Source organism: Peromyscus californicus, unplaced genomic scaffold, assembly GCF_007827085.1.
Source record: "Peromyscus californicus insignis strain IS unplaced genomic scaffold, ASM782708v3 Scaffold_19__1_contigs__length_69161282, whole genome shotgun sequence".
Lineage (NCBI taxonomy): Eukaryota > Metazoa > Chordata > Mammalia > Rodentia > Cricetidae > Peromyscus > Peromyscus californicus.
The window spans coordinates 3,208,327-3,232,721 of NW_026294491.1; the positions used below are offsets into that span (position 1 = coordinate 3,208,327).

Sequence of the window (24,395 nt, forward strand, 5' to 3'; positions counted from 1 at the left end):
ATGGCTCAGCAGTTAAGAGCACTGACTGCTCTCCCACGGGACCTGAGTTCAGTTCCTCCTCCCCAGCACACATTGCTCCTCCTCAGCCATCCTCTGTGAGGCTTGCCCAGATCCACATGGATTACTGAGCACACTCCCCTCCCCTTGACCTTCCCATCTTTTCTCAGAGGAGATGCCATGCCCTGATCACCAGGATCCTCCTGAGAAATCTGTGGCTGGAGCGGGGATCACTGTTTGGGAGAACACAGTGACTTTGGAGGTCAAGTTTTATGTTGAGGCTATCACACTCTCCTCCAGGCCTCCTGGAAGCCATCTAGGGCAGAGGGGTCTAGCCCTTGACCTCCCACCCACCCACACCTGCCATGGTGAGAGTGCCCAGTTTGTCTTCTGACCCATTTGCTGGCTCATCAGACTCCCGTCTCCAGAGTTCCCACGCAGGTGCCCACGTACAAAGGTGTCCACAGCCCACTGCTCTCCCTCCACAACCCTGTTGGGTTCAACTCCTTCCTGGGTTGTCTTCCTTTTTATTCCTTGGGTTTCTTTTTCTTGATTTTGTTATTATTCATTGCTGTGTATGGACGTTTTGCTTGCAAATATGTCTGTGCATTGAACCCAAGTCCTCTGGAAGAGCAGCCACTGCTCTTAGCTACGTTTCTGTTTTTCACTGGCAGCTCACTTTCCAACTCTAATTCCAAAAGCAATCCCACAGACCAACTTTCTACACCTGGCTGCGTCTCCACTGGAAAACGGACGCCACCAGGCAGTCCCCTCCGCTCTAAAGATGCAATCGCCCTTCCCTATCAACACCATGGAAGGAACAACCTGAACACCAAGCAGTAACAGCAAAGGCCACTACTGTGGGCTCAGGGAATGCAGTGTGCATTCTTGGCTCTTTACAGGTATGAACTCATTTACCCCTCATAAGATCACCTACAGGCTGGCAAGGTGCATCAGTGAGTGAAGGCACCTGCTGCCAGGCCAACGACCTGAGTTCAACCCCTAGAACCCACACAGTGGGAGAAGAGAACCCACTCCTGCAAATCGTCCTCTGACCTCTAGATGCATGCAGTGGCAAGTGCCCTTGCATGAGCACGTATGTACACACACACACACACACACACACACACACACTCACATGCACACACACACTCACATGCACACACACTCACATGCATGCACACAAAGTAAATAAAATGCAGTTTCAAAAGGCCTCTTATGCCGGGTGGTGGTGGCGCACGCCTTTAATCCCAGCACTCGGGAGGCAGAGCCAGGCAGATCTCTGTGAGTTCGAGGCCAGCCTGGGCTACCAAGTGAGTTCCAGGAAAAGGCGCAAAGCTACACAGAGAAACCCTGTCTCGAAAAACCAAAAAAAAAAAAAAAAAAAAAAAAAAAAAAAAGGCCTCTTATGAGCCTAGCTATTACCCTCCCCCCCAACACGGTAACTATCTCACTGCAGCTTAATTTCTTCTTACAAATTACAATTTCAAAAGCTGCCTCCAGTTGTTCCATGCAGACGGGAAATGGGGAGGTGCCACTGGCTACGTCACAGGAGAGGGTCACCTCCAGCCACGCTCTGCTGCAATCCCTCCTCCAAAGCCACAGGACAAACTTGAGGAAAGCCAGTAATTCCACTGGTTTATTTCTTAGACATGATCACCTACAACACATCACCCTCTGTGATGGAGTGGGGCCTTCCGGAGGGCCTTGAACCCCCTCTTCTGGAGGGCCTTGAACCCCCTCTTCTGGAGGGCCTTGAACCCCCTCTTCTGGAGGGCCTTGAACCCCCTCTTCCAGAGGGCCTTGAACCCCATCTTCTGGAGGGCCATGAACTTCCTCTTCCGGAGGGCCTAGAACCCCTCCTCAGATCAGTTCTCCTCAGAAGGCAGCCTGGGACCATGACTTGATTATGAGTACCCCAAACTGCTAATATTTACATGGGGAAGAGTAGAGGAAATTATGACACAAGAAAGCGGGGTGTCCTGAAGATGTTGGGGGCCATGGAGGCATCCTGAAGAATCGGAATCTCCTTCTCAGTTCTGCCCTCTAGTGCCGCCCTACAGATAATAAGAATCAGACAGTGAGAGGTGACAATCCCACAGACCCAACATTCATCTGTGTGACCACCTGATGCCAGAGCCCTTCAGACACTGATAATGCAGATACCCAGCTACCAATGATGAAGACAAAGGAGCCACCTCCAGCCGCTCCCCATGGGTACTCTGTGGGGGTCGGAGAGGGAGCTCAGGCTTCTCCTGCTGTGGGATGTTCTGTATGGCAAATGTGTTGCTGATTAGTCATTAAATAAAACACTGATTGGCCATTGGCTAGGCAGGAAGTGTAGGCGGGACAAGGAGGAGAATAAAGCTGGGAAGTGGAAGGCTGAGTCAGAGAGACACTGCCAGCCGCCACGATGAGAAACAGCATGTGAAGATGCCGGTAAGCCACGAGCCATGTGGCAAGGTATAGATTAATGGAAATGGATTAATTTAAGCTGTAAGAACAGTTAGCAAGAAGCCTGCCACAGCCATACAGTTTGCAACCAATATAAGTCTTTGTGTTTACTTGGTTGGGTCTGAGGGCCTGTGGGACTGGCAGGTGAGAGAGATTAGTCCTGACTGTGGGCCAGGCAGGAAAACTCAAGCTACATTCTCCCCTTCCCAGAATCATCACAGCTTGAGTGATGTCTTGGTTAAACCACCCCCTTCGTTAAATGGCCCTTACTGTGAGCACCATAACACCCCACCCTTTCTGAGGACCCGTGAGCCACAGACCAACAGGAATGTTACCTTCTGGGTAAGTGGATCCTGGGAGAGGGATGTAGCCTAGAAGAGGAAGACACAGATTAGGCCGGTCTTTGTGGATGCAAGAATCTAGCATTCCTCAGTTCTTTACAACGGAAGAAGTGGGAACGAGAAAATTGATCACAAAGAGAGAGACTGAAGGAGGAGAGCTGGGGAGCACTCCGGGGATCACTCACTGGAGAAGCGAGACTTCCGCCAATGAAACAAACCAAGACAGAAGATGATGAAGCCCAGGCCCAGGGTGGCTGCAGACACAGAAACCTTCACCGTCTGGATGGGGGACAGCCCGACTGCTGCAAAGTAATGGGAAGCTCTCAGAACTAATGTCTACAGCTTAGTCCCGGGCAGCTCAGTTTACCTCAACGTACACCTCCGAGGTTGAAGGTCTTTATCCCAGCCCAAACAGTCTGCTGCACACCAACTCACTCCCAAGAAAATGGCCTTTTTCACCACACCACCCACTTCTGGAATGACCCTGGGGAAACTGTGTTCCCAGAGTTACCACCCAGTTTCTTCCCCCCTCCCCCGTCCCAGCCCTCCACAGCCTCCTCCCCTCCCCAGGTGGGGACTCTCAAAGCATTCTCTGTGGTTTTGCCACTCCCAGGACACCTCCCTCCCCGGCGGCCGGGGGTCCCTCATCCCCATGGTAGTGATAACTTCCATCTTTGCTCTGAGCAGCTTCCTGTTAAAAGGTCTCCTTTCTTTCCAGGCCTCCAAGGTTACGTGGTATGAGTCCCCCACATCCACATTGTCCATGTCTCCCTCCACCCCACCCTACAGCCTTTCGCCATCCCGCTTGCCAGAGCTGTCCTATTCCGGACTATACCCCACCTGGATCCCTACCCCAACATCAGAAGAGCACCCTGGAAAGCTCAAGGGCCTGTGTGCTCCACTCTCCTCTTGTTTCCCATCGGTGCTGGCTGGTTTTGTGTCAACTTGACACAGGCCAGAGTCATTTGAGAGATGGGAACCTCAGATGAGAAAATGCCTCCATAAGATGAGGCTGTAGGCAAGCCTGTAAGGCATTTTCTTAATTAGCAATTGATGGGGGAGGGCCCAGCCCATTGTAGGTGGTGCAATTGTAGGTGGTGCTGGGTTCTACAAAAAACCGCAGGCTAAGCAAGCCATGATGAGCAAGCCAGCAAGCAGCGCCCCTCCATGGCCTCTGCATCAGCTCCTGCCTCCAGGTTCCTGCCCTGTTTGAGTTCCTGTCCCGGCTTCCTTCAAGGATGGACCAATGTGAGCCAAATAAACTCTTTCCTCCCCAACTTGCTTTTGGTCATGGTGTTTCATCACAGCAACAGTCACCCTAACCAGGACACCATCGCCTCCCAGGGACCCGCTAGAACCAACAGCAGACACGCACTCCCCACAGGGAAAGCCCGGCCTCCGCAGCCAGACTAGGCCCCTCCTCCCTGCCTTGTCCTAGCCGCCCTTACCCTTCCTTGCTCTTCCTCTCTTCTTTCCAATAATCTCTGAATCGGTATGTACCCCCTCATTACCTTTAAGTACCCCCAGCCCTAGAGTTCAAACAGGGTCAATGAGTTCTTTATCCATTAGCCCCTTCACATATCCACTGAAGTGTCTACCAGCCATGGCTTTATCATCCTCTTAGGCTTGAAAAGCTGCCCAAATTCAGCACAGCCCTATACCGAAAGAAAATGCCTTCTTCTTCAGTCTTCATTATTTTTTCAATTCCCAGTCCTGGCCTGACATGACAGTTGAATATTGGGAAAACTAAAACAGCAAACTCCAGAGCTTCGTTTCCAGAAATGTTATCAAATCTACATTCTTTGGGGGAGACAATCAGCCTCCTCTCTCTCCCTCAAACAGATGAGAGAATCCACGCCACCACTGCCAAGCAATGGCTGACCCCTCTCCTCCTCTAGTCCATGAGCCTAACTCTGCTTGCAAACCCTCAGACTTCCCATCCCAGCATGCTCTTCTCTATCAGGCATCCATCCGTGTCTCACTCGGCCAAAATAGCGACGTCCCTTTCCCAACCACCAACGTCCCAGTTCCCACACACTTACTCCAGTCCTGACGGACTGGCTCGGGGGTCCCACTGTGCTGTACCACACAGGTGTAGACATCCCCGTAGGAGGGGGTTAAGGCCAGGTAGGAGACAGTCTGGTATGTCCAGTCTCCGTTGGACTGGGCAGTCCTCTCTTTGATGTTGTGAGGCATGACAAGTTGCCCATTCTTCATCCATGTGATGACCACGTCCGCCGGATAGAAGCCCCATACGTAGCAGGCCAGCATCACAGGCTCCCTCGTGTTGAAGGGGGCAGTTTGGGCTACTCGAACAGACGGTGGTTCTGCATGGGAGAAACAGTTCTTTATGGTTTGAAGGAAGTCCCATTTCATCCCTTCAAAGATTTCTCCAGCCGCCCAGTGAAAGAGGAAAGAGAATGCGCTCCCGCCTCGCTGGATTTCTCTTACTCTCTCGTCAGCCCCTCCCTTCTCCTCCAAAGTCGTGCTTGACCACGACTGGTAGATGCTGTCTGGGCTACGAGCTGTCCAGACAGTCTGTTTATCTCGCCCGACCCCAGGCTTGTGTGTTTTCTGAGATGGGGTCTCATATAGCCCAGGCTGGCCTCACACTCACTATGTAGCTGGGGATAGTCCTAACTCCTGGTCTCCTGCCTCCCCACAAGAGCTGGTACCACGGGCCTGTACCAGCGTGCCCGGTGATGGGGTTAAGATGGCTGTCTTCTACCAGTTTAGCCTCCCGTGTGAGTCCCCTGCTTGCCTTTATCAGAGTACTTTTTTAGCAATATTCTAAGTGAAAATCCAAGAAATTATGTTAAAATACAGGCTCCCTTGGCTTCACCCAAGGTATTGTCTCCCTGTCTAGAGTGGTACCCAGGGACTTGTGGCCAAGTGATGATGAAAAGGTGGCCCAGAACCCATATCTTATGACACAGTATTCTGACCTATGGAGATGGTCAAAGTTTACTTATACAAAGTGTAAGCCATTCTCATGAGCTGTTCTCAACGGAAAGGATTCGGGGAAGAAGAGAGGCAGCATCGGAATCCCTGGAACACCGCCAGATGTCCCCATGCCTGCACCATTCCAAATATGGAACAACAAAATCTGAGCCAAAGAACCAGGAACAAGCCAGGCTGGAGACCCAGGCCTGTAATCCCAGCTAACTGGGAGGCTGAAGCAGAAGAGTTTCAAGTTCAAGGCCAGCCTGGGCAGCTTAAGGAGACCCTGCCTCGGAACAAACAGGAGAAAGGGGGCTAGACCAGAGTGCTTGTGGGCATGGGCAAGGCCCTACGTTCAATCCCCAGCAGTGGGAAAAGGTCTTTAACTGAAATAAATAAAAATAAGAGATGTGAACATGTTGGGGAAAGTCACTGGGGGTTTTCTGACTCGGATCTGTACCCTGACGTGCTGTGGCTCCTGTGTCTGGGTCCCATTCAGTCCCGTCTCTTCATACCTTCCATCCTCCATCTTCTGTTCCGTCTCCATTAATCACACTGTTCCCCTCGGTGTCCAGCCTCCCTCTTCCTACACTCCAGGTCCACACACTGTTTCTTCCTGCTCAGGAATCAACCCCTCTGATGCTCAAGAATCTACTTGTCCTCTGCCCTCCTGGCTGTGCTTCCCAGACACCCCTCACCCCCTACCCACCCACCCCACCCCACCCGTTCTCTGCCCTCCTGGCTGTGCTTCCCAGACACCCCTCACCCCCTACCCACCCACCCCACCCCACCCGTTCTCTGCCCCCCTGGCTGTGCTTCCCGCCGCCCCTCAGCCCCTCTGCTCACTCGTTCTGTGGGTCAGTGCATCCCAGAAGGGCTGGGTGTGCACAGCACAGTCCCGAAGCCCGTTGCCCAAGCGCTGGAGCAGGCTCTTATCTTGGTTGAGGTAATCTGAAATGCCTACAGCCAAGTTATGCAGCACCCCAAATTCACAGGGGGCTATTTGTCCTGCCTCTGGATCCCAGCAGGCCAGCAGATCTTTGTTGAAGGAAACACAGTATGTGAAGTCTTTCGGAACCCCATTGTCATCCAGCAGGCAGGTGCTTTCCACATGAGCCACGAAGCCACCTGGAAGAGCCAGGAAAGGGAAGACACATCGGTGTCTGCTTGTTGCATGGCACCATTACGAATACGGTCTCTGCCCTTAGATACTAGCACAAAGTTCCGAGAACCCATATAACTGCTTGAGTGGTGGGCATAGGGGGTAGATGCATTTTCTGTCCTAACACCTGGTCTTTAACTTGTTCCCTGACAGAGCTTTGAATCCCTGGGGACTGGGTGACCTCAGGGTCTTTGTTCTAATGAGGTCAATCTTGGTGGAACCCTGGGGTGGGGCCTGGCATTGGAAAGACGGAGCCATGATTGGAAGCCTGAGACTTATATCCCTGTCCTTGTGGAGCAGCAGGGTGGGGACTGGAAACTGGGTTAAAAATAAATCCTGTCTATATGGTGCAGCCTAAAGCCCAAATTGTGGGGTTCTGACACCTTCCCAGCTGGTAAACATACCCATATGCTGGGGGGGGCATACCCCACCTCCATGGAGGCAGAAGCTACTGCACCTGGGGTCTGTCTGGACTTCCTCCTATGAAACCCCCCGGCTTTGTTCTTTAAAATATTCCTCGTTTTTTTTTTTTTTTTTTTTTTTTTTTTGGTTTTTCGAGACAGGGTTTCTCTGTGTAGCTTTGCGCCTTTCCTGGAACTCGCTTTGGAGACCAAGCTGGCCTCGAACTCACAGAGATCCGCCTGGCTCTGCCTCCCGAGTGCTGGGATTAAAGGCGTGCGCCACCACCGCCCGGCTAAAATATTCCTCGTGGGGCTGGAGATGTGGCTGAGTGGTTAAGAGCATGTTCTGCTCTTGCAGAGGACCAGGGTTCTGACTGGAGCCCCCACAGCCGGCGGTTCACTGTAACCCAGTTCCAGGGAGTCTGATGCCCTTCTGGGCTCCTCAGGCACTACATGGATGTGGTGCACATGCAGATAAGCAGGCATACACACACATACACACAGATAAACTCTTGCAATAAACGGACAATAATAAACTATTTGCATAGATTGTATGCCCTCTCTATTACCCAAGCCAAGGGGCTCTGGCTCAGCCATGCTGGACAGAAGCTGTGGGCGATCCTGAGCTTACTGCTTGAGCTTATCATCTGACACAGGGACTGCCTCTCTCCGTGGGGCTGAGCCTCTGGCCGGCTGGCCTGTGTTAACTTCTGTTAGAGCCAGCACTGAATTGGACTGTAGGATGTCTATCCAGTCCAGGAGAATTGGAGTGGGGGCACCCATCAGTCACAAGAGTGTTAAGTTGTTGGACTGGTTTTTGCTGTTGTTGTTTGTTTGTTTGTTTGTTTCTTCTGCATTGAGCAGAGAATCCAAGCCTCGGTTGCAGCCAGACTGGCAGAGATTTCCCACCTCAGGCTGCATCTGCTGACCACATCTGCCACTCTGGGGGCTCTGGCAGCCTCAGTGAAGGGGAAATGGCAGCAACAGAGACATTTTTAGATCCTTTCCTCTAATTTTCAACCTGATACTTGAGTGTTTGTTTTTTTAAGATTTATTTATTTCGTTTTATGTATGAGTGTTTTGCCCACATATGTGTCTGTGCACCATATTTGAGGCCTGGTGCCATCAGAGGCCAGAAAAGGGGCACCAGGTCTCCTGAAACTGGAGTCACCGATGGCTGTGAACCACCATGTAAGGGCTGGGAATTGAACCTGGGCCCTCGGCGAGAACATCCAATTCTCTTACTCTCTGAGCCCCCTCTCCAGGCCCTGAAACTAAATTTGGCCAATTTGTTTTTCATCAGCAGTTTCACAATACGTTTAAATGACTCAGTTTACCAGGCTTTCTTGACACAACAGCAAACCAAACAGAAAAGGCATGTTAAAGTCAATCCCACTTTTCTACCAATGTAATACGATACAACGTAATTCACTTTCACACCCATCAGAGGCATCCAGTTTGGGAATGAGCTAGAGATTCATGTGCACAAAACTGAAAACAATCAGCACTGGTTCCTCTGTGTGTGAGACTGAGTGATAGAACGGCCCGAGGTCCCTGCGTGGTAAGCCTGGCTGTCCACCCCAAACACAGACGCTCGGAGCAGCACATTATTGACAGGGAGATAAAGGGTCAAGCAAGTGTGGTGGGCAGACTGGTAATCCCAGCACTGAGGCAGGAGGATTGCCATGAGTTCAAGGCTAGTCTGGCTAGACAGTGTGACTCTCTCCAGTGAAAGAAAGAAAGAGACAGACAGACAGACAAGGGGGAAAGGAGAGAGAAGGAAATGGAGTCAAGAAAAAGAGTCAGCCTTGCTCTGTGCTGGAAATATTCTTGACTTTTGACTCCATACAAGTCTACAGAGCATTTAATACATGCCTGGCGCCATGCTAGGAACCAGGGTGCAGGGGTACTCAGTCCATACCTAAGTCCCAGCAGGGACATCCGTTACCGGACCTACTAAACTGGCTCATTGTTAAAACTGCTGTAAATACAGTCCAAAGTGCTGGACTGTGCCACGGTAAGGACTGGCTCGTCTGGGGCACTCACACCTGCTAGAAAAAAAGAGCGTGTTTTACCCCAAACAGGAGCAGGAGGGGGGAGTTCCAGCAGGGGAGGGAGGAGGGTTCCAGAAGAGGGGGGGTTCCAAGAGGGGATTCCTTACCTGCTCCCACACAGCCCAGGCCGAGGCCCAGCAGCAGCGGCAGGAGTCTATCCATGTTCCACCCTCCGGAGGTGCAGGAAGGTCAGGCCCCTGGGCCGGATCTCACAGGGGCCTCGAGGCCTCTCCTGCCCCAGCCTGGACAAACGTCTCCACACACTGAGGAAAATGTGGTGCCTGCTGCTCAGGTCCCCTGTCCCTTGCTGCAGTCGTGGCTCCAGGTTACTCAGAGCCCCTTAGATCCTCAGTTTACATCTAACTCGACCAAATCCTGGGTCCCAAAGGGAAAGTTGTCAGATTAGCTGGGTAGGTGTGTAGGACCAATCGCTGAGTGTCTCAGCCTAGCATCATCAGTTACTAGGTAAACCTCATTGCTCCCTAGGCTTAGAGGACAGGACTGTAGGTGGTTGCCTGAGGTCTGTGGGGGTAGTGACAGAAGCATTCCCAGGATATGCAGGCCTGGCCTGCCCACTGGGTTAACTTTCTCCTCTCATGCCCTTCCAAAAGACCATTTCTAGGCCGGGCGGTGGTGGCGCACGCCTTTAATCCCAGCACTCGAGAGGCAGAGCCTGGCGGATCTCTGTGAGTTCGAGGCCAGCCTGGGCTACCAAGTGAGTTCCAGGAAAGGCGCAAAGCTACACAGAGAAACCCTGTCTCGAAAAACAAAGAAACAAAAAAGACCACTTCTAGACAACCTTCTCAAGATGGTCTCTGGATTATGAAGTCCTAGAATAGTGAGATGTGGTACTCCTACTGTTCTCCTGGAAAAGACACTGTCTATTGAACACACTGTGTGTGCGTGCACATGTGCACACATGTTCCTGTATATGGGTGCTTGTGTGTCTACAGGCATGCATACACATGTGTGCAAATGTATATGAAGGCCACAGGAAGATCTCTCACCTGCTAGGTTGTTGCTGTTGTTTAAGACAGGGTCTCTCACTGGCCTGGAGCTTGCCAAGTAGGCTGGGCTAGCCGGGAAGCCCAGGGATCCTCCCGCCTCTGCCTCCCCAGCACTGACTGGGACCATAGCTGTGCACAACCACATCTAGCTCTTTCATGTACTTATTTTTAATGCGGGTCCTGGGGTTGGACTCAGACACTCACATCTGCATAGCACTTTACCAGCCAAGTCCTCACAGATCCTAATGTACTTTTTTGATTTTTTCGGTGCTAAGAATTCAGCCCAGGGCCTCACACATGCTAGGATGGATTTTTTAATCCATCCTCTTCCATCCACCTATGAATCACACAACTGATATATATTAAATGAAGTCTTCTGTTCACCTCCCCTGCCTTCAAAGGGCTTTGAGGCTTGGCTTCTCGTCTTACTTTCTTTTTCTTTTCCTGTTTTGTTTTGTTTTTAAACAGGGTCTCACTATGTAGCCTTGTCTGGCCTGGAATTTGCTATGCAGACCAGGCTGCCCTAAAATTCAAAGAGAATTTCTTCCTGTGTCTGCCTCTTGAGTGCTGGAATTAAAGGTGTGGCCACAACTGGCTCTCCTGAGTTTCTGAAACTCTTGGATTTACCAGTGAGCTACAAAGGGAAAGAGAGACCATGAAGGAGTCGCTGGACAGCACACACACCTGCTGTTGCCCAAAGTCCTCCACTCTGGATGGCTTAGGGAGTGAGGCCCAGTTGTCAGGAGCGGAGGCTTGCTCTGGGTGACTGGTTCACATTAGCTGAATCTGCCCCCAATTCCCAGTCTTCCCCGGCCTCCCACCTTCCCTGGCTACAGACTTAACTCCTAGAATCAGTCAGTGGGCGAAGTGCTGGGAAGCCAGAATGAATGTGATGAGCTCCAACATTGTCACAGACACTGTTCTAGGCAGAAATAAAATGTGTATGGAGTTGGGTGTGGGGTTTTTGTTTGTTAGTTTCAGACAGTTTTCTGTGATCTGGGTCAGCCTTTGATTTCACTGTGTAGCTGAAAAAGGCCTTGATCAGGTCCTCCTGCCTCTACTGCCCACATGCTGTGACTGCAAACGTGAGCAACCACACTCAGCTCTAAGTAGGACTTCTGTGTTCTATCTCATTTAATATTGAAATGTGTTGTCTTCCTTTACAGACTCAAACACCAGTCTGGAGGTTCACACCCCAAGTTTAGAGAATTTAACCCCTTTCCTTATACAACTCCTACACACACACACACACACACACACACACACACACACACACACACACACCACAAGCAAGCCCACGCACTCACTTCATCATCCTGGGCTGGGATGAACCAAGATAACAGAAGTTAGTAACACATCTGCTGAGAAAAAGGAGGAAGAGAGGAGCCACGGTCCACCCCAACCCTCCCTCCACGGTCCACCCCAACCCTCCCTCCACGGTCCACCCCAACCCTCCCTCCACGGTCCACCCCAACCCCTCCCCCGCTCAGAACTCCTGCTCCAGGAGCTGCTGTCTCTTCTACTTGCTGTTACCACAGCTTCAAAACAATGTGGCCCCCAGCCACCAACACCTTTCCCAGAATGCCTTCCTTCCCTTGCAGGAATCAGGGCTGGGCACCCTGCTCTGTGTCTTCACCTCCAGCCCTGAGAGAAGTCCTGCTATGCCTCTTCCTGCAGCCCCATGGGTGTAGCCATGGCAGCCAGACTGAGTGGAATCCCCTCTGGTGTCCAGCTCTCTGCCCCAGCAGTCAAAGGAGATGTGAAACCTCGTGAGACACCACAGGAAGAGTAGGAGATTTCACTTCCACATTCGTGTGAATGGAGGGGGTTTCAGAATCAGACCGGAAAACCCAGAGACCTGTGCTCAGCAAAGCGGTTCCTTCTTCCTCCGCTTCTGTGACAGACGTAGCTGTGTCCTCCCGGTCGGTCCAGAAACCTCCGCTGCCCAGTCACTTCACCATCATGCAGCAAGAGGACCCCCATCCGGGGTCCCATGCTCCCTTCTTTCAAGGCCACTGCGTGAAGACCCACACACTGGGTCTTCATTTTCCCCCGCTCTCCACCTAGCCTGGTGCCCACATGCCTGCAGGGGGCTAACACTGGGGGTTGTGTGCAAAGTATAATAGGGAATCATGCCAGGCGGTGGTGGCACACGCCTTTAATCCCAGCACTCGGGAGGCAGAGGCAGGCGGACCTTTGTGAGTTCGAGGCCAGCCTGGTCTACAGAGCAAGATCCAGGAAAGGCACAAAGCTACACAGAAAAACCCTGTCTCGAAAAACTAAAAAATAAAATAAAATAAAATAAATAATGGGGCGCAAAGCTACACAGAGAAACCCTGTCTCGAAAAACCAAATAAATAAATAAATAAATAAATAATGGGGAATCATTTGCCACAGCTGGAAAGAACAGGCATCATCCCATCTGAGGCCAGGCAGGAGGTGCAAGAAAACCTGATGTCAAAGCAGGAGGGCAGGAGGGCCAGAAGAGAGGTCGCCACAGGCAAGGTGGGCCGGGCAGCATCCGAGGAAGGGCATGGAGGCTGACCTTGGCTAACAGGGTGGGTTCACATGGAAAGGGGAAGGCTCTAGCGTTCAGTCCTGGGCATCACTTAGTTCCCAAGGCCAGCAGGGCTGGAAGCACTGTTGGGGGTCGGCAAGGGGATGGGGCAGTTTGAAACAGAAGCAGGTGCCGATATTGATACCGTCACTGGAGTTGCACATTAAGGGAAGTCACAGATGTGGCTTGTGTTATGCCTGGGAGTGTGGCCTTAACCATATGAATCTCTTCTAGGCATTTCCTAAATTCATTCCAGCTTCCTCTTCTGGACAGATGGTTTTAACTCAGGGCCCCATTTTATGACAGAAAAAAAAAAAAATGCTGGACCAGTCAATCATTTACTATATAAAACCAACAGCCAGGGACCAGATCACAGGGCTCTGACAGGCAAAACTAAACAATTCTGCTCAGGGAGTCAATTGTATGCAGATTTCACTGGTGAACAGCCAACTGGAAGACCTCCCCCCTCCACACACACACAGGGTTTCTCTTTGCAACAGTCCTGGCTGTCTTGGAATTCACTTTATAAACCAGGCTGGCCTCGAACTCACAGAGATTCACCTGCCTCTGCCTCCCGAGTGCTGGGACTAAAGGCGTGCGCCACGATGCCCTGCAGAAGCATTTTCAGTACCCATCCTATCCTGAATCACTGCACAGAATAAATGTCCTCAGAAGTCACAAGGAAAAACTGAAAACAGTTTTAAAATTGACAAAATGGTGTGGTGTGTGGTGGAATCCGGAAGTCCCAGTGCTTGGGAGGTGGGAGCCGGGGATCAGGAATGCAGGGTCATCCCAGCTGCATGAAATTATGTCTCAAAATGACAAAAGTTGACAAAAATGTGTGAATCAATAACTGAAAGAGAAAGGAACTGTGGAAAGGTATTCAGCCCCAAGATCAATACAAGAAAAGCCAACGCCGTGAGATTCTACCAGCACCCACCTCGCTGCCAGGGACTCCGGTGCTGGGGAGACAAAAGCAGCCATCGTGCTCCAATAACTGCTCTCTGACCTCTGAACTGGAAATTGCAAACTTGTTTGTGAAAATCATTATCAGGAAACATTATCATTATGAAATCATTACCCTGAAAAGTCTGTCCTTGAAAATTCTAAGATAGATAGAGTAGGGGCTGGAGGATCCTCTGTGTGTGTGTGTATGTGTGTGTGTGTGTGTGTGTGTGTGTGTGGCAGGTTCCTCAGAGCTGAGTGTGGGTTGGGCCTGGGGTTGGTTGAGATGGGAACAAGCTTCTGTGAAGACAGGCGTGGCTCCACCAAGGAAGAATGAGGAAGAGATTTGCCCAGGAACAGGACTCCTGCAGGACAGCATCTCTGCTCTAGAAGAAGGCGCCACATCCAGGCAAACCCAGTACTTGGGGGAGGGGCAGGAGGACCAAGAATTCAAAGGTATCCTCAGTTATGTTAGGAGTTCAAGGTCAGCCTGGTCTACATGGGACTTCCACTCAAAGGAAGAGAGAACTCCAGGCTGACGACAGTTCCTGATGCTTCTAGATTGAGTTAGAGTAGCCTAGAACGTTCTACTTGAGTCCACATCCCTCCACCCTGATGCACTCAACCTCATTTGATCCCCGAAGCTAAGCAGGGTCAGCCTGGCTTGTACTTAGATGCAAGAACAGCTGTTGAGAGAGGCCAACAGGGTGGTGACCGCCTGTAATCCCAGCAGCTGGGGGATGCGGACAATGGGGGTGGGGATGGGGGGTATGGGAGGGTCATTTCAGCTACACAGCAAATTTGAGGCCAGCTGGGGACCTTATAGCTCATACATCACTTGATGAGTGAGCATTTAATCCACACCTGTCATCTGGCAGAGGAGGAATGTGAGAGAGTAGGTTAGCCAGAGTTAGATACAGCAGGTAACATCTGGTAAAGTGCCACGTCTTTAATCCCAGCACTCGGGAGGCAGAGACAGTACATTTCATGTGAGTTCAAGGCTAGCCTGGTCTAAGTGGTAAGTTCCAGGTTGGCCAGAGCCATACAGTGAGACCCTGTCACAAAAATAATAATAATAATAATATAATGTGTTAAGATTTGATTGGCAGGAAGTTGCTGGATACATTTGAAGTAGAACAGAAACTAGAAAGCAATATGGACCAGATCCACAAAGGTAAAATGAGAATAAAAACAAAAACACCTCCAAGGGAGAAAATCAAATACTGAAGATAGAGGTGAAACGGACTAGGGAGATGGCTCAGTGGTTAGGAGCACTGGCTGCTCTTCCAGAGGACCCAGGTTTGATTCCAGCACCCACATGGCTGCTTACAACTGTGTGTAACTCCAGAACCAGGGGATCTGATGCCGCCTTCTGGCCTCTGAGGGCACCAGGCATGCACAGACATATAGGCAGGCAAAATACCACCCCCCCCCCACACACACACACAAATTTTTAAAAATTATTTAAAAAATGTAAGGACAGAAGAAATTTACTGGTGGTGTTAAGTTCTGTGGCGCTGCAGACAAATGGCCGGTGCAGCTGTCCTGCCCTGTCTCCACGTGAAAGTGTTCTCAGCATCCTTCGGTAGTAACGGAAGACTCACAGGACTGGGGTGCTGATCGGTGGCTGGAGCACTTACCCAGCATGCGTGAGGGGCGGGCAGCTAAAGCTCTTGCCACACAAGTATGAGGGCCAGAGTTCTGGTCCCCAGAGCCCATGGAAAGGCCAGGGAGACACTGCGGCCGACAGTTAACTCCAGCCTCAGAGGTCAGAAAGGGCAGTGCTCAGAGCAGGCTGGCTAGCACGAGTAGCCAGGCCGGTGAGCTCTGGGTTTGCCAGAGACTCTGCCTCAGTGAGGAAGGTGGAAGGTCGAAGAAGAGAGGATTCCTGGCATCTACCTCCCACAGGGCTGTGCGCGTGCACACGCGCGCGCGCGCGCACACACACACGCATGCAAAAACATGTATGTACATATGGAAAACGGGAAAAGAAGACAGAGCATCACAAAACAAACAGATAAATAGCCGTTAGGGTTACAGCTCTACACGGGGACACCACCGCTGTCATCCTTCATTGAAAATTGACGTGAAGGAACAGAGACAGCAAGCCACTCACCCAAGAGCACACAGCGAAACTCCAACAGCCACGCATTCCCACAGTCTTTATCAGTGCACTCTCTGTCTAGGGGAAGAGCCAACGCCTGGGAAGAACTGGATGGTCCCTTAAACTCTGATACAATGTGAAACACGAATGGCCTTGCCACTTTCAAACTAATTTCATGAGTTAGCCTCAGCTGCCTCCACAGCAACTCCCACGTCCCACGGAAAGCAAACGTGTGGAAAGCAAAGAATAAAACGTGTGTGAGGCGGTTTGCCAGCAGTGGTCACGTGCCGCCAGCTCCCACACCTGCCGGGGACAGCGTCCCACATCTGCCGCCAGCTCCCACACCTGCCGGGGACAGCGTCCCACATCTGCCGCCAGCTCCCACATCTGCCGGGGACAGCGTCCCACATCTGCCGGGGACAGCGTCCCACATCTGCCGGGGACAGCGTCCCACACCTGCCGGGGACAGCGTCCCACACCTGCCGGGGACAGCGTCCCACATCTGCCGGGGACAGCGTCCCACAGTGGCCCTGAGAGTTCCTGAGGCCACTGAACACATGACCTCACCGGCTGCTCCCACTTCACTTTAGGAGCTCAGAGAGGATGTCTGTACTGAACCGATCTGACCAATCAGAGAGCAGCTAGAGGCAGAGCCTTCCGTCCCTGAGCTCCTGTTTTCCCAGGTACCCTGAGGGGTGAAGGAGCTGGTATTCAAGGAAAAGGCCGTAAACAGCTTCTGGCCACATAGTATGGGAGAAGAAGAAACACGCGCAATTTCCTCAACCATTTTATTGATTACAGAAACTCTACCGTCCTCTCTCTTGTATTTTACACAAGCTGATGGACAACAAGCCATCATCAGCTCCGCTGAGATCAGGGACAGGAGCTTGGCTGGGAGAGGGACTTTCCCATCTCCCTGTCTGAGGAGCTGTGTCCAGGTTAAGGAAGGCGGAATCTGAAACAACAAACCACCGGAGTCAGGAGTCCAGAGCAAATCCAACACGAAGAAGGTCCAGTGGGCTGCGGCGTGGCGCGGCGGTAGAATGTTTGGCTAGTATGGGAGGGAGAGGTCAGGCTAATGTTAAGAAATAAAGTTTATTTCTTCGAAGTGGGAAGGCATGAGGTGGTGGTGGGTGCTGCCCTGGGCTCCCGATCCGGGCCGTTCTGGGTGCAAGTCCAGGGACAGCAGACCCTCAGCAGAGACACCTGTACACTGTACACATCCTGCGGAGTCCCAGGGACTCCTGCTCCGACGAGAGGCCCTGGGCAGGCAGGAGAAGCGTGGGCATCCCTGCGGGCAAGGCCTGTGCTGTTCCAGGCTCTGGTAGAGAATCAGTCTGAGGAGAAAGCAGGGTGCGGGAACGTCACCAGGAAGCCCCTCCCCACCACTCCCTGGCCCCTCCCCTGACCTCGCAGCACACCTAGCTGAGTCCTTGCTCTCGGGTCACCTCCCAGCATCTTTTTTTCCTCCTTTTTATTTGTTCTTTGTGTCTTTCACATCACGCATCTCCATCCCTTTGTATCCACCCTCTGCCCTTCCAAGCATCTTTCTTACAGGTCCCCAGGTCACCTCACCCCCTACTCAAAGCTATTTCTGTGGTCCCCAATAACTGTGTGTAACAGGGTCCCCAGATAGCAGGATGTAGCCCCATCGTGCTGCGGACAGGCCCCACACCCAAGGGCCTGTCTATCATTGTTTGCCCCCCAAACCAGAGGAGACTCCCGGCACACCCACACTGGCACCCTCGTACCTGGTTCCCTCACTCTCCCAAATGACTCACCGACTTCAAGGCTTCTGGGACCAGATGAAGAAGGCAATGCCCATGATGATGCCCAGCACACCTAGGCCAAAGGCTATACCACACAGCACATTCTCTAGGAGTTCTGAAGGCAGGGCGTTCTGGGGTACTAGAGCAGAAAGAGTGAGGTCAGCCTGGAGGCCCGGCGGTGGGGCACTCTGCCCAGAGGGACTCGGGAATAGCAAGGGAGACTGAGGCAGGGAAGCCTGAAGCTGGCTAGAGTGAGACAGGAAAACAAGAGGGCCCCTCCCATGGGCCTGAGCCTTTCCACCCCACAAAGGAGCAGACTTCCAGGGGAAAGGCCTCACCCCAGTGGGCAATTGGTGTGTAGCTGTCAATCTCGTGTGTCACGAGGCAGGAGTAAAGGTCATAGGGTTCCGGTGTGAAGTTTAAATACGAGAAGGCCTGGAAGGTCAGCCCATCAATGGCCGAGATGAACGTGGGGCTGGCTCCCCCCACGGGGTTGAAGTGATACTGCCAGGTCACAGTCAAGGTCGGCGGGAAGAGATTGCTGATGAAGCAGACCAGTGTGTTGGGCTTGCCAAACTCCAGGGGCTTCAGTGTGAACACCTCAGGCACAGGCAAACCTGGGGGGGCGGGTGCCAGTGAAAGAAGGGAGACCTTCAGACAGTGCCATTGTTTGGAGAGACACATGGAGGGGAGGACAGATGGAGCCGAGACAGAGATGAGGACATCTGGGGCTTTGAGAAGGGACTTCCCAGCAGGAACTGAAGCTAGGACACTGTGGACCCCTCAGTCTGACTCCAGGTTGACATCTGACCCTGGCTGACTTCCTGTGTGTATCCAGGTTGGTGTCCGACCCTGGCTGACTTCCTGTGTGTATCCAGGTTGACATCTGACCCTGGCTGACTTCCTGTGTGTATCCAGGTTGGTGTCCGACCCTGGCTGACTTCCTGTGTGTATCCAGGTTGGTGTCCGACCCTGGCTGACTTCCTGTGTGTATCCAGGTTGGCGTCCGACCCTGGCTGGCTTCCTGTGTGTATCCAGGTTGGCGTCCGACCCTGGCTGACTTCCTGTGTGTATCCAGGTTGGTGTCCGACCCTGGCTGACTTCCTGTGTGTATCCAGGTTGGTGTCCGACCCTGGCTTCTCGTGAAGCTCATCCCCGGACTCCTCCATTCTCCCCTCCATCTTGCGGGCACAGTAACGAGGATGCTGACATTCGTTCAGCGGGGTGAACTGGCCCCCCGTAACTTCATCAAGTTCAGCAGATTTCCAATGCCTTCGACCGTCTCCTTCCCACACAGACACAGCAGACAGACACACTGCAGCTTGTGGGGAGAAGTGTTGAGGCAGAGAAGAAAAGCAAGCAGAACAAGGAGGTGTGAAGGATGAGAGACGCGAAGTTTGGGGGAGTGAGACTGCAGCCCCCCAAACTCCACTCCTTGTTCCTGACCTCTGGACACTGGGATTTCCCCTTCAAACTTCGGGCCCACTTGCTGGACCAACATCTCACAGAAGTTCTTGTCAAATAAAATGGCCGAGGCGTCTCCCTGTTCCTGAGCCCAGCCTGCAAAGTCAGGCAGCCGGGGTACTCGGGAGTTCCGGGAGAAGTTGTAGGTGAAGAGCTGGTCCTCGTCGTAGGACTCGGAGAGCCCTATGCTGGGGTTCCCGACCTGGCAGAACACAGTGTGCCGGAAGGTGTGGTTCTGCAGGCCATCCCACCACACCGGAGGAGGAGGAGCTGGAAAGACAGGGTGAGCTCAGGGACTTCCTCTTTAAGGTAGAACACAGTAAGGTCTCTATGTCGGGGGTGCAGCAGAGCTACAGCCTCGCCCCTCCTGCACCTGCTGCAGGTTCCTCCTTACACATGAAAAAGCAACTGTCTACCCCTGTGAAGAGCAGAGCCAGGCGTGGGGGCACACATCTGCAATGCCAGTACTGGGAGGTAAAGGGGGCGGGGCACCAGGGGTCCCAAATCAGCCTCCGCTACATATAGCCAGCCTGGGGCACATGAGACTGTCTCAGAAAAAAATCAAACTAACAAAAAAGAAAGCAAAAGTCTCAGAAGGAAGTCACGGATGCAGCCGCCCTTGTCCTGCTCAAAGGCACCAGCCCCGGAGTGAACCTGAACTCCTCACCAAACCCAGGACCCCTGCACGGTGGACACCTTCATCTGATTCAGAAGCCAATGGTGTGACTCCTGCCTTGAGGGATGTGGGGAAGGGCCATGGCCTCCCTAAGCCATAATGATGTGGTCTAGGCTGCCCAGTCCCAAGTGTAAGTAAGGCAGTTTCTGGACCTGCTTGGCCACCTCAGTGCCACCTGGCCTGTCCGACAGCCTCTTCCCTGACTAAACAACACTCCAGACCGGGCACAGACAGGCCTGGGGGACCTGAACCCCTGGCCACAGGGAATAACAATCTGCTTTGAAACTCCTGACAGGAATCCCCGAGACAGAAGGAGCCTTATTAACGGACACCCAGAATAACAAACACACTATGAGGGGACCTTCCGGTTGCACTTACACCCTGCCCCAGCCGTCCCTGAGAACAAACTAAGAGACAGTTGACAACAGCCTGGGGCAGGACTCCTGATTTACCGGAATGTAAATCACCGTGCAGGGGTTTGAGACCTGGCCTTGCTATGTAGCTGAGGCTGGCCGTGGGCTCTTGACCATCCTGCCTTCACTTTTCTAAGTGCTGGGATTACTGCCCTGTGCCACCACACTTGGCCTGGCAATAACTCTGACTTTGTCCCAACCCTGGTTCTGTCATTTCCCACGCTGTGAACTTGCACAGGTCTCAAGCTCTTAAGTCTGCACACAGACAGAGCGTGTGAAATGCCTGGGGTGCTTGCCATCCGCAAGCAGCAGCCCTCTCCCCAAGTTCCACTGACACAGACCCCTCCTGGCACTCATCAAGCCCAAGACTCATCTTCACGGACAGACAGACGGACGGACGGACGCGAAGGGGAGCCAGTGTCTTACCTTCAGGCACCGCCCAGGCGTGGGGGAGCAGCCACAGAAACTGCAGCAGCTGCAGCAGCCCAGCTCCTGGCTTCTGCTCATGGTCCATACCTTCACACCCTCAGTAAATGGGAGCTGCCACCGAGTCCCGGGTGCCCAGCTCCCTTCCAGATCCACATCACGTTTCCACAGAGCATCTCCAATTGCTGTCTGTCTCGTTTCGGCTAAACCAATCACAGAAGTGTAGAGTTCGACATCATCAGTCGCTGAGGAGAGACTTGGGGCCAGCCACCTCTTGAAGACTTGAGTCTGGGCCAGCCGGGCGGAGGCGGCTGGGCCGGGAAGGGCGGCTCTGGAGACCTCCGCCTCCTGGTGGAAGGCCCTGCTCCTGCAGGTGGCCGTCTGGCTCTCCAGAGCAGCGCCGCCTGGCGGCAGAACGCCATAATGGGGCTACAAATTCCAGCGGGCCTCCCTTAGGTTTCATCTTCCAGAGGTCAGTATTTGGAATCAACTTCAGCCCGCAAATACCCAGTAGAAAATTACAGAAATAAACAATATTGGGGGGGGACATATTTTGTCGTGTTGTTTGGGATGGGGCAGAGACAGGGTCTCATGCACCCCAGGCTGGCCTAGAACTCACTATGCATCTGAGGATGACCTTGAACTTCTGATCAGTGCTGGGATTACAGGCAAGCACCATCATACCTGGTTTACCCCGTGCTGGGAACTGAACCCAAAACTTTGCAAGAGGGGCTGAAACAGGGTCTCACTCTGTAGCGCAGGCTGGCCTGGAATTCACTGTGATCCTCGAGCCTCCACAAAGAGTGCTGAGGCTTCATCGTGCCTGATTCATTTGGTGCTGGGAATCGAACCCAAGGCTTGGGGAGGGCAGACCTGGTCTCACTATGTAGCCCAGGCTGGCCTCGAATTCTGTGGTCCTCCTGCCTCACTCCTGAGTGCTGGGGCTACAGGTGTGGGCCACCACACCAGCATAACAAGCCTCCTGTGAGGCTTACCTCACTCCATCCTGCCGGAGATGTAAAACGAATTGGTAAACCGTCTTATTAATAGAAAACCTGGAGCCAGATACTGGGGTGAAAGCTGAAAGATCAGAGAAACAGAACAAGCCAGCCACAAAGTTCTTACCTCGCTACAAAATCCTCAACTTTAAGAGAGAGACTTGCTGTTTACTCGACTTCCTGTTTACTCACGCTTGTATACCTTTCTGTGCCCTGCCATCCTCCTTCCTTCCTAGTGCTGGAATTAAAAGCATGTGCCACCATGCCTGGCTGTGTTCCCAGTGTGGCCTTGAACTCACAGAGATCCGCCTGCCTCTGCCTCCCGAATGCTAGGATTAAAGGCATGAGCCACCACTGCCTGACTTCCACGTTTAACACAGTGGCTGACTTTGTCCTCTGATCCCCAGGCAAGCTTTATTGGGGTGCACAATGTATCACCACACCGAGGTGTGACTTATGTTTGCCCAGTGTCTCACGCCATACTGGCCACCTGCCCATGTGGTCACTGAGGTATTTATGGGTTAGACTGTCGCTGCAGTGAGTGCCTGTGTTCTAATGACCCTTGTTTAAACTAAGAATGGCCCCAAAGGGCAAGAGGAGGGGAGGAGACTTGGAAACAACAAAAGGTCAAGCTTTAAAAGGCTTCCTGTAAGTGAAAAGGTGAGAGCTGTAGCTTAGGAAAGAAAGGGAAAAGCGGGTGACTCTCACATCCGATACCGTGTGTGCACGTGTGTGCACCCGTGTGTGTGAGAGAGAACACGCATGCACCCGTGTGTGTGGCTGAACACATGCTAGGACATATATGTGGAGATCAAAGAACCACTCTCAAGAGTTTGTTCCCTCCTTTCACTGTGGGTCCAGGAATCAAACAGGCGGCGAGCTTTACCCAGCACACACTTCGGCCCGCTGAGCCATCGTGCTGGCCCCTCTTTTTTTTTTTTTTTTTTTTTCCGTTTTTCAAGACAGAGTTTCTCTGTGTAGCTTTGCGCCTTTCCTGGAACTCGCTTTGGAGACCAGGCTGGCCTTGAACTCACAGAGATCCGCCTGCCTCTGCCTCCCGAGTGCTGGGATTAAAGGCGTGCGCCACCACGCCGGGAGGCTGGCCCCTCTCTTAACTTTTACAGTAACGTGTTGTCGCTGGTGGTCTGTCTTATTACTATAACTGAATACGCTTTACTACGTATGTGAAAATGCACTGCTTATGTGCACATATACACGTGTGTATTAGTTCCTTGCACTGTGCGTGTGCACACAGAGTGTGTGTTCGTTCCTTTTCTTGCTGCTGTGGTCACACAGCGGGTGTGCAGCGGCTTAAGGAGGAAGGGTGTGTGTTGGTTTAGGGTTTGTGGGCAGACAGTCCGTCATGGTGGGGAAGGCATGGTGACAGGGCACAAGGCCACTGGCCACATCGCATCGGGTCAGGAAACAGCTGCCTGCTGGCAGAACACTGTGATGGGCTGAATGTCCTATTGGCTCTCAGACCCCACTTCTTCCTCCGAGACCCCAGGAAGGTCTTTCTCCCTTTCAGTCAATCTGGGACCCCAGCCCACAGGCCAACGCGGCTCATCTTTAGAGAAGGGCATCCCTCTTGCCTTAAACCTTTCCAGAACACCCTCATAGACACACCCAGCAGTGTGTTTCCATGGTGGCCTTTCCAGAACACCCTCATAGATACACCCAGCAGTGTGTTTCCATGGTGGCCTTTCCAGAACACCCTCATAGATACACCCAGCAGTGTTTCCATGGTGATTCTAGATCCAGTTGTGCTGACGACTAAGATTAAACTACCAATAGCAGCAGCATGTGCCGAGGCGCTCAGGTCTGCTCCAGTCCACACAGGTCTTCAGACATAAGAAGACAGCACACCCATGGCACAATGCAAATGAGGAAACAGTTTCATCAAGATGGCCAGGCGTCCCCTCATGGTGATGGAGCCACATGCTGAAATACAAGCTACTGGAGCCAGTGTGTTCCTGGACAAAGAACAGTTTGCTGTGTGGACATCCAGGTCCATGTGAAGGGTGGTGGTCATGTGGTCCAGTTTTATGCTATAGAACAGTCTGTCTCCAAGGTGGCCTAGTACCAGAAATATATGGATGAGGCTTCCAAGAAGGAGATCAAGGACATCCTTGGGTAGAGAGAAGGCTCAGGCAGTAATAGCACTGGCCGTTCTTCTAAAAGACCTGGGTTCAATTCCCAGAACCCACATAGTGGCTCACAATCATCTGTAACTCCAGTTCCAGGGGATCTGACACCCTCTTCTGGCCTCCATAGGCACCAAGCACACGCATGGCGCACAGACATACGTGCAGGAAAAACACCCACAAAGTAAAAAAAATTTAAAAGACATCCTCCTCACCAGGATGGCAGGACCCTGTTAGTAGCCAAACTGTCACTGCCCAGAGTCTGGAGGTCCTGGTGCCCACACTTGCTACCAGAAATCCTACTGATGGGCCCATCCTGCACACCAGGACTTACCTGTGTGACGGACACTGTAGGATTTTAAAGTTCCCAGGGTGATTAACCACCACAATAAACATATATAAGTGTGTGTGCGTGCGTGTGTGTGTGCGTGTGTGTGTGTGTGTGTGTGCGTGTGTGTGTGTGTGTGTGTGCGTGTGTGTGTGTGTGTGTGGGTACTGTCTGTTGCTTTTGCAGAGGTCTTGAAATGGGTCCCTCATGAGTAA

At 52.4% G+C, this 24,395-nt stretch overlaps 2 protein-coding genes across 2 annotated transcripts; both read right to left on the reverse strand.

Annotated features, from left to right (window-relative positions):
* Positions 1-1,614: 1,614 nt before the first annotated feature.
* LOC128114006 (class II histocompatibility antigen, M beta 1 chain) lies at positions 1,615-9,783 on the reverse strand. The gene is made up of 6 exons (XM_052743846.1): positions 9,457-9,783; positions 6,579-6,860; positions 4,835-5,119; positions 2,978-3,094; positions 2,787-2,822; positions 1,615-2,054 (listed from the first exon to the last, which is right to left on the reverse strand). Exons 1-6 carry the CDS (start codon positions 9,509-9,511, stop codon positions 2,044-2,046), a joined length of 786 nt encoding a protein of 261 aa, XP_052599806.1. The 5' UTR covers positions 9,512-9,783; the 3' UTR covers positions 1,615-2,043.
* A 6,950-nt stretch (positions 9,784-16,733) lies between these two features.
* LOC128114007 (class II histocompatibility antigen, M alpha chain) lies at positions 16,734-22,525 on the reverse strand. Its single transcript, XM_052743847.1, has 5 exons — positions 20,711-22,525; positions 19,178-19,465; positions 18,070-18,348; positions 17,744-17,870; positions 16,734-17,299 (listed from the first exon to the last, which is right to left on the reverse strand). The coding sequence occupies exons 1-4, from the start codon at positions 20,796-20,798 to the stop codon at positions 17,749-17,751; spliced, it is 777 nt and encodes a 258-aa protein (XP_052599807.1). The 5' UTR covers positions 20,799-22,525; the 3' UTR covers positions 16,734-17,299; positions 17,744-17,748.
* Positions 22,526-24,395: the final 1,870 nt, after the last annotated feature.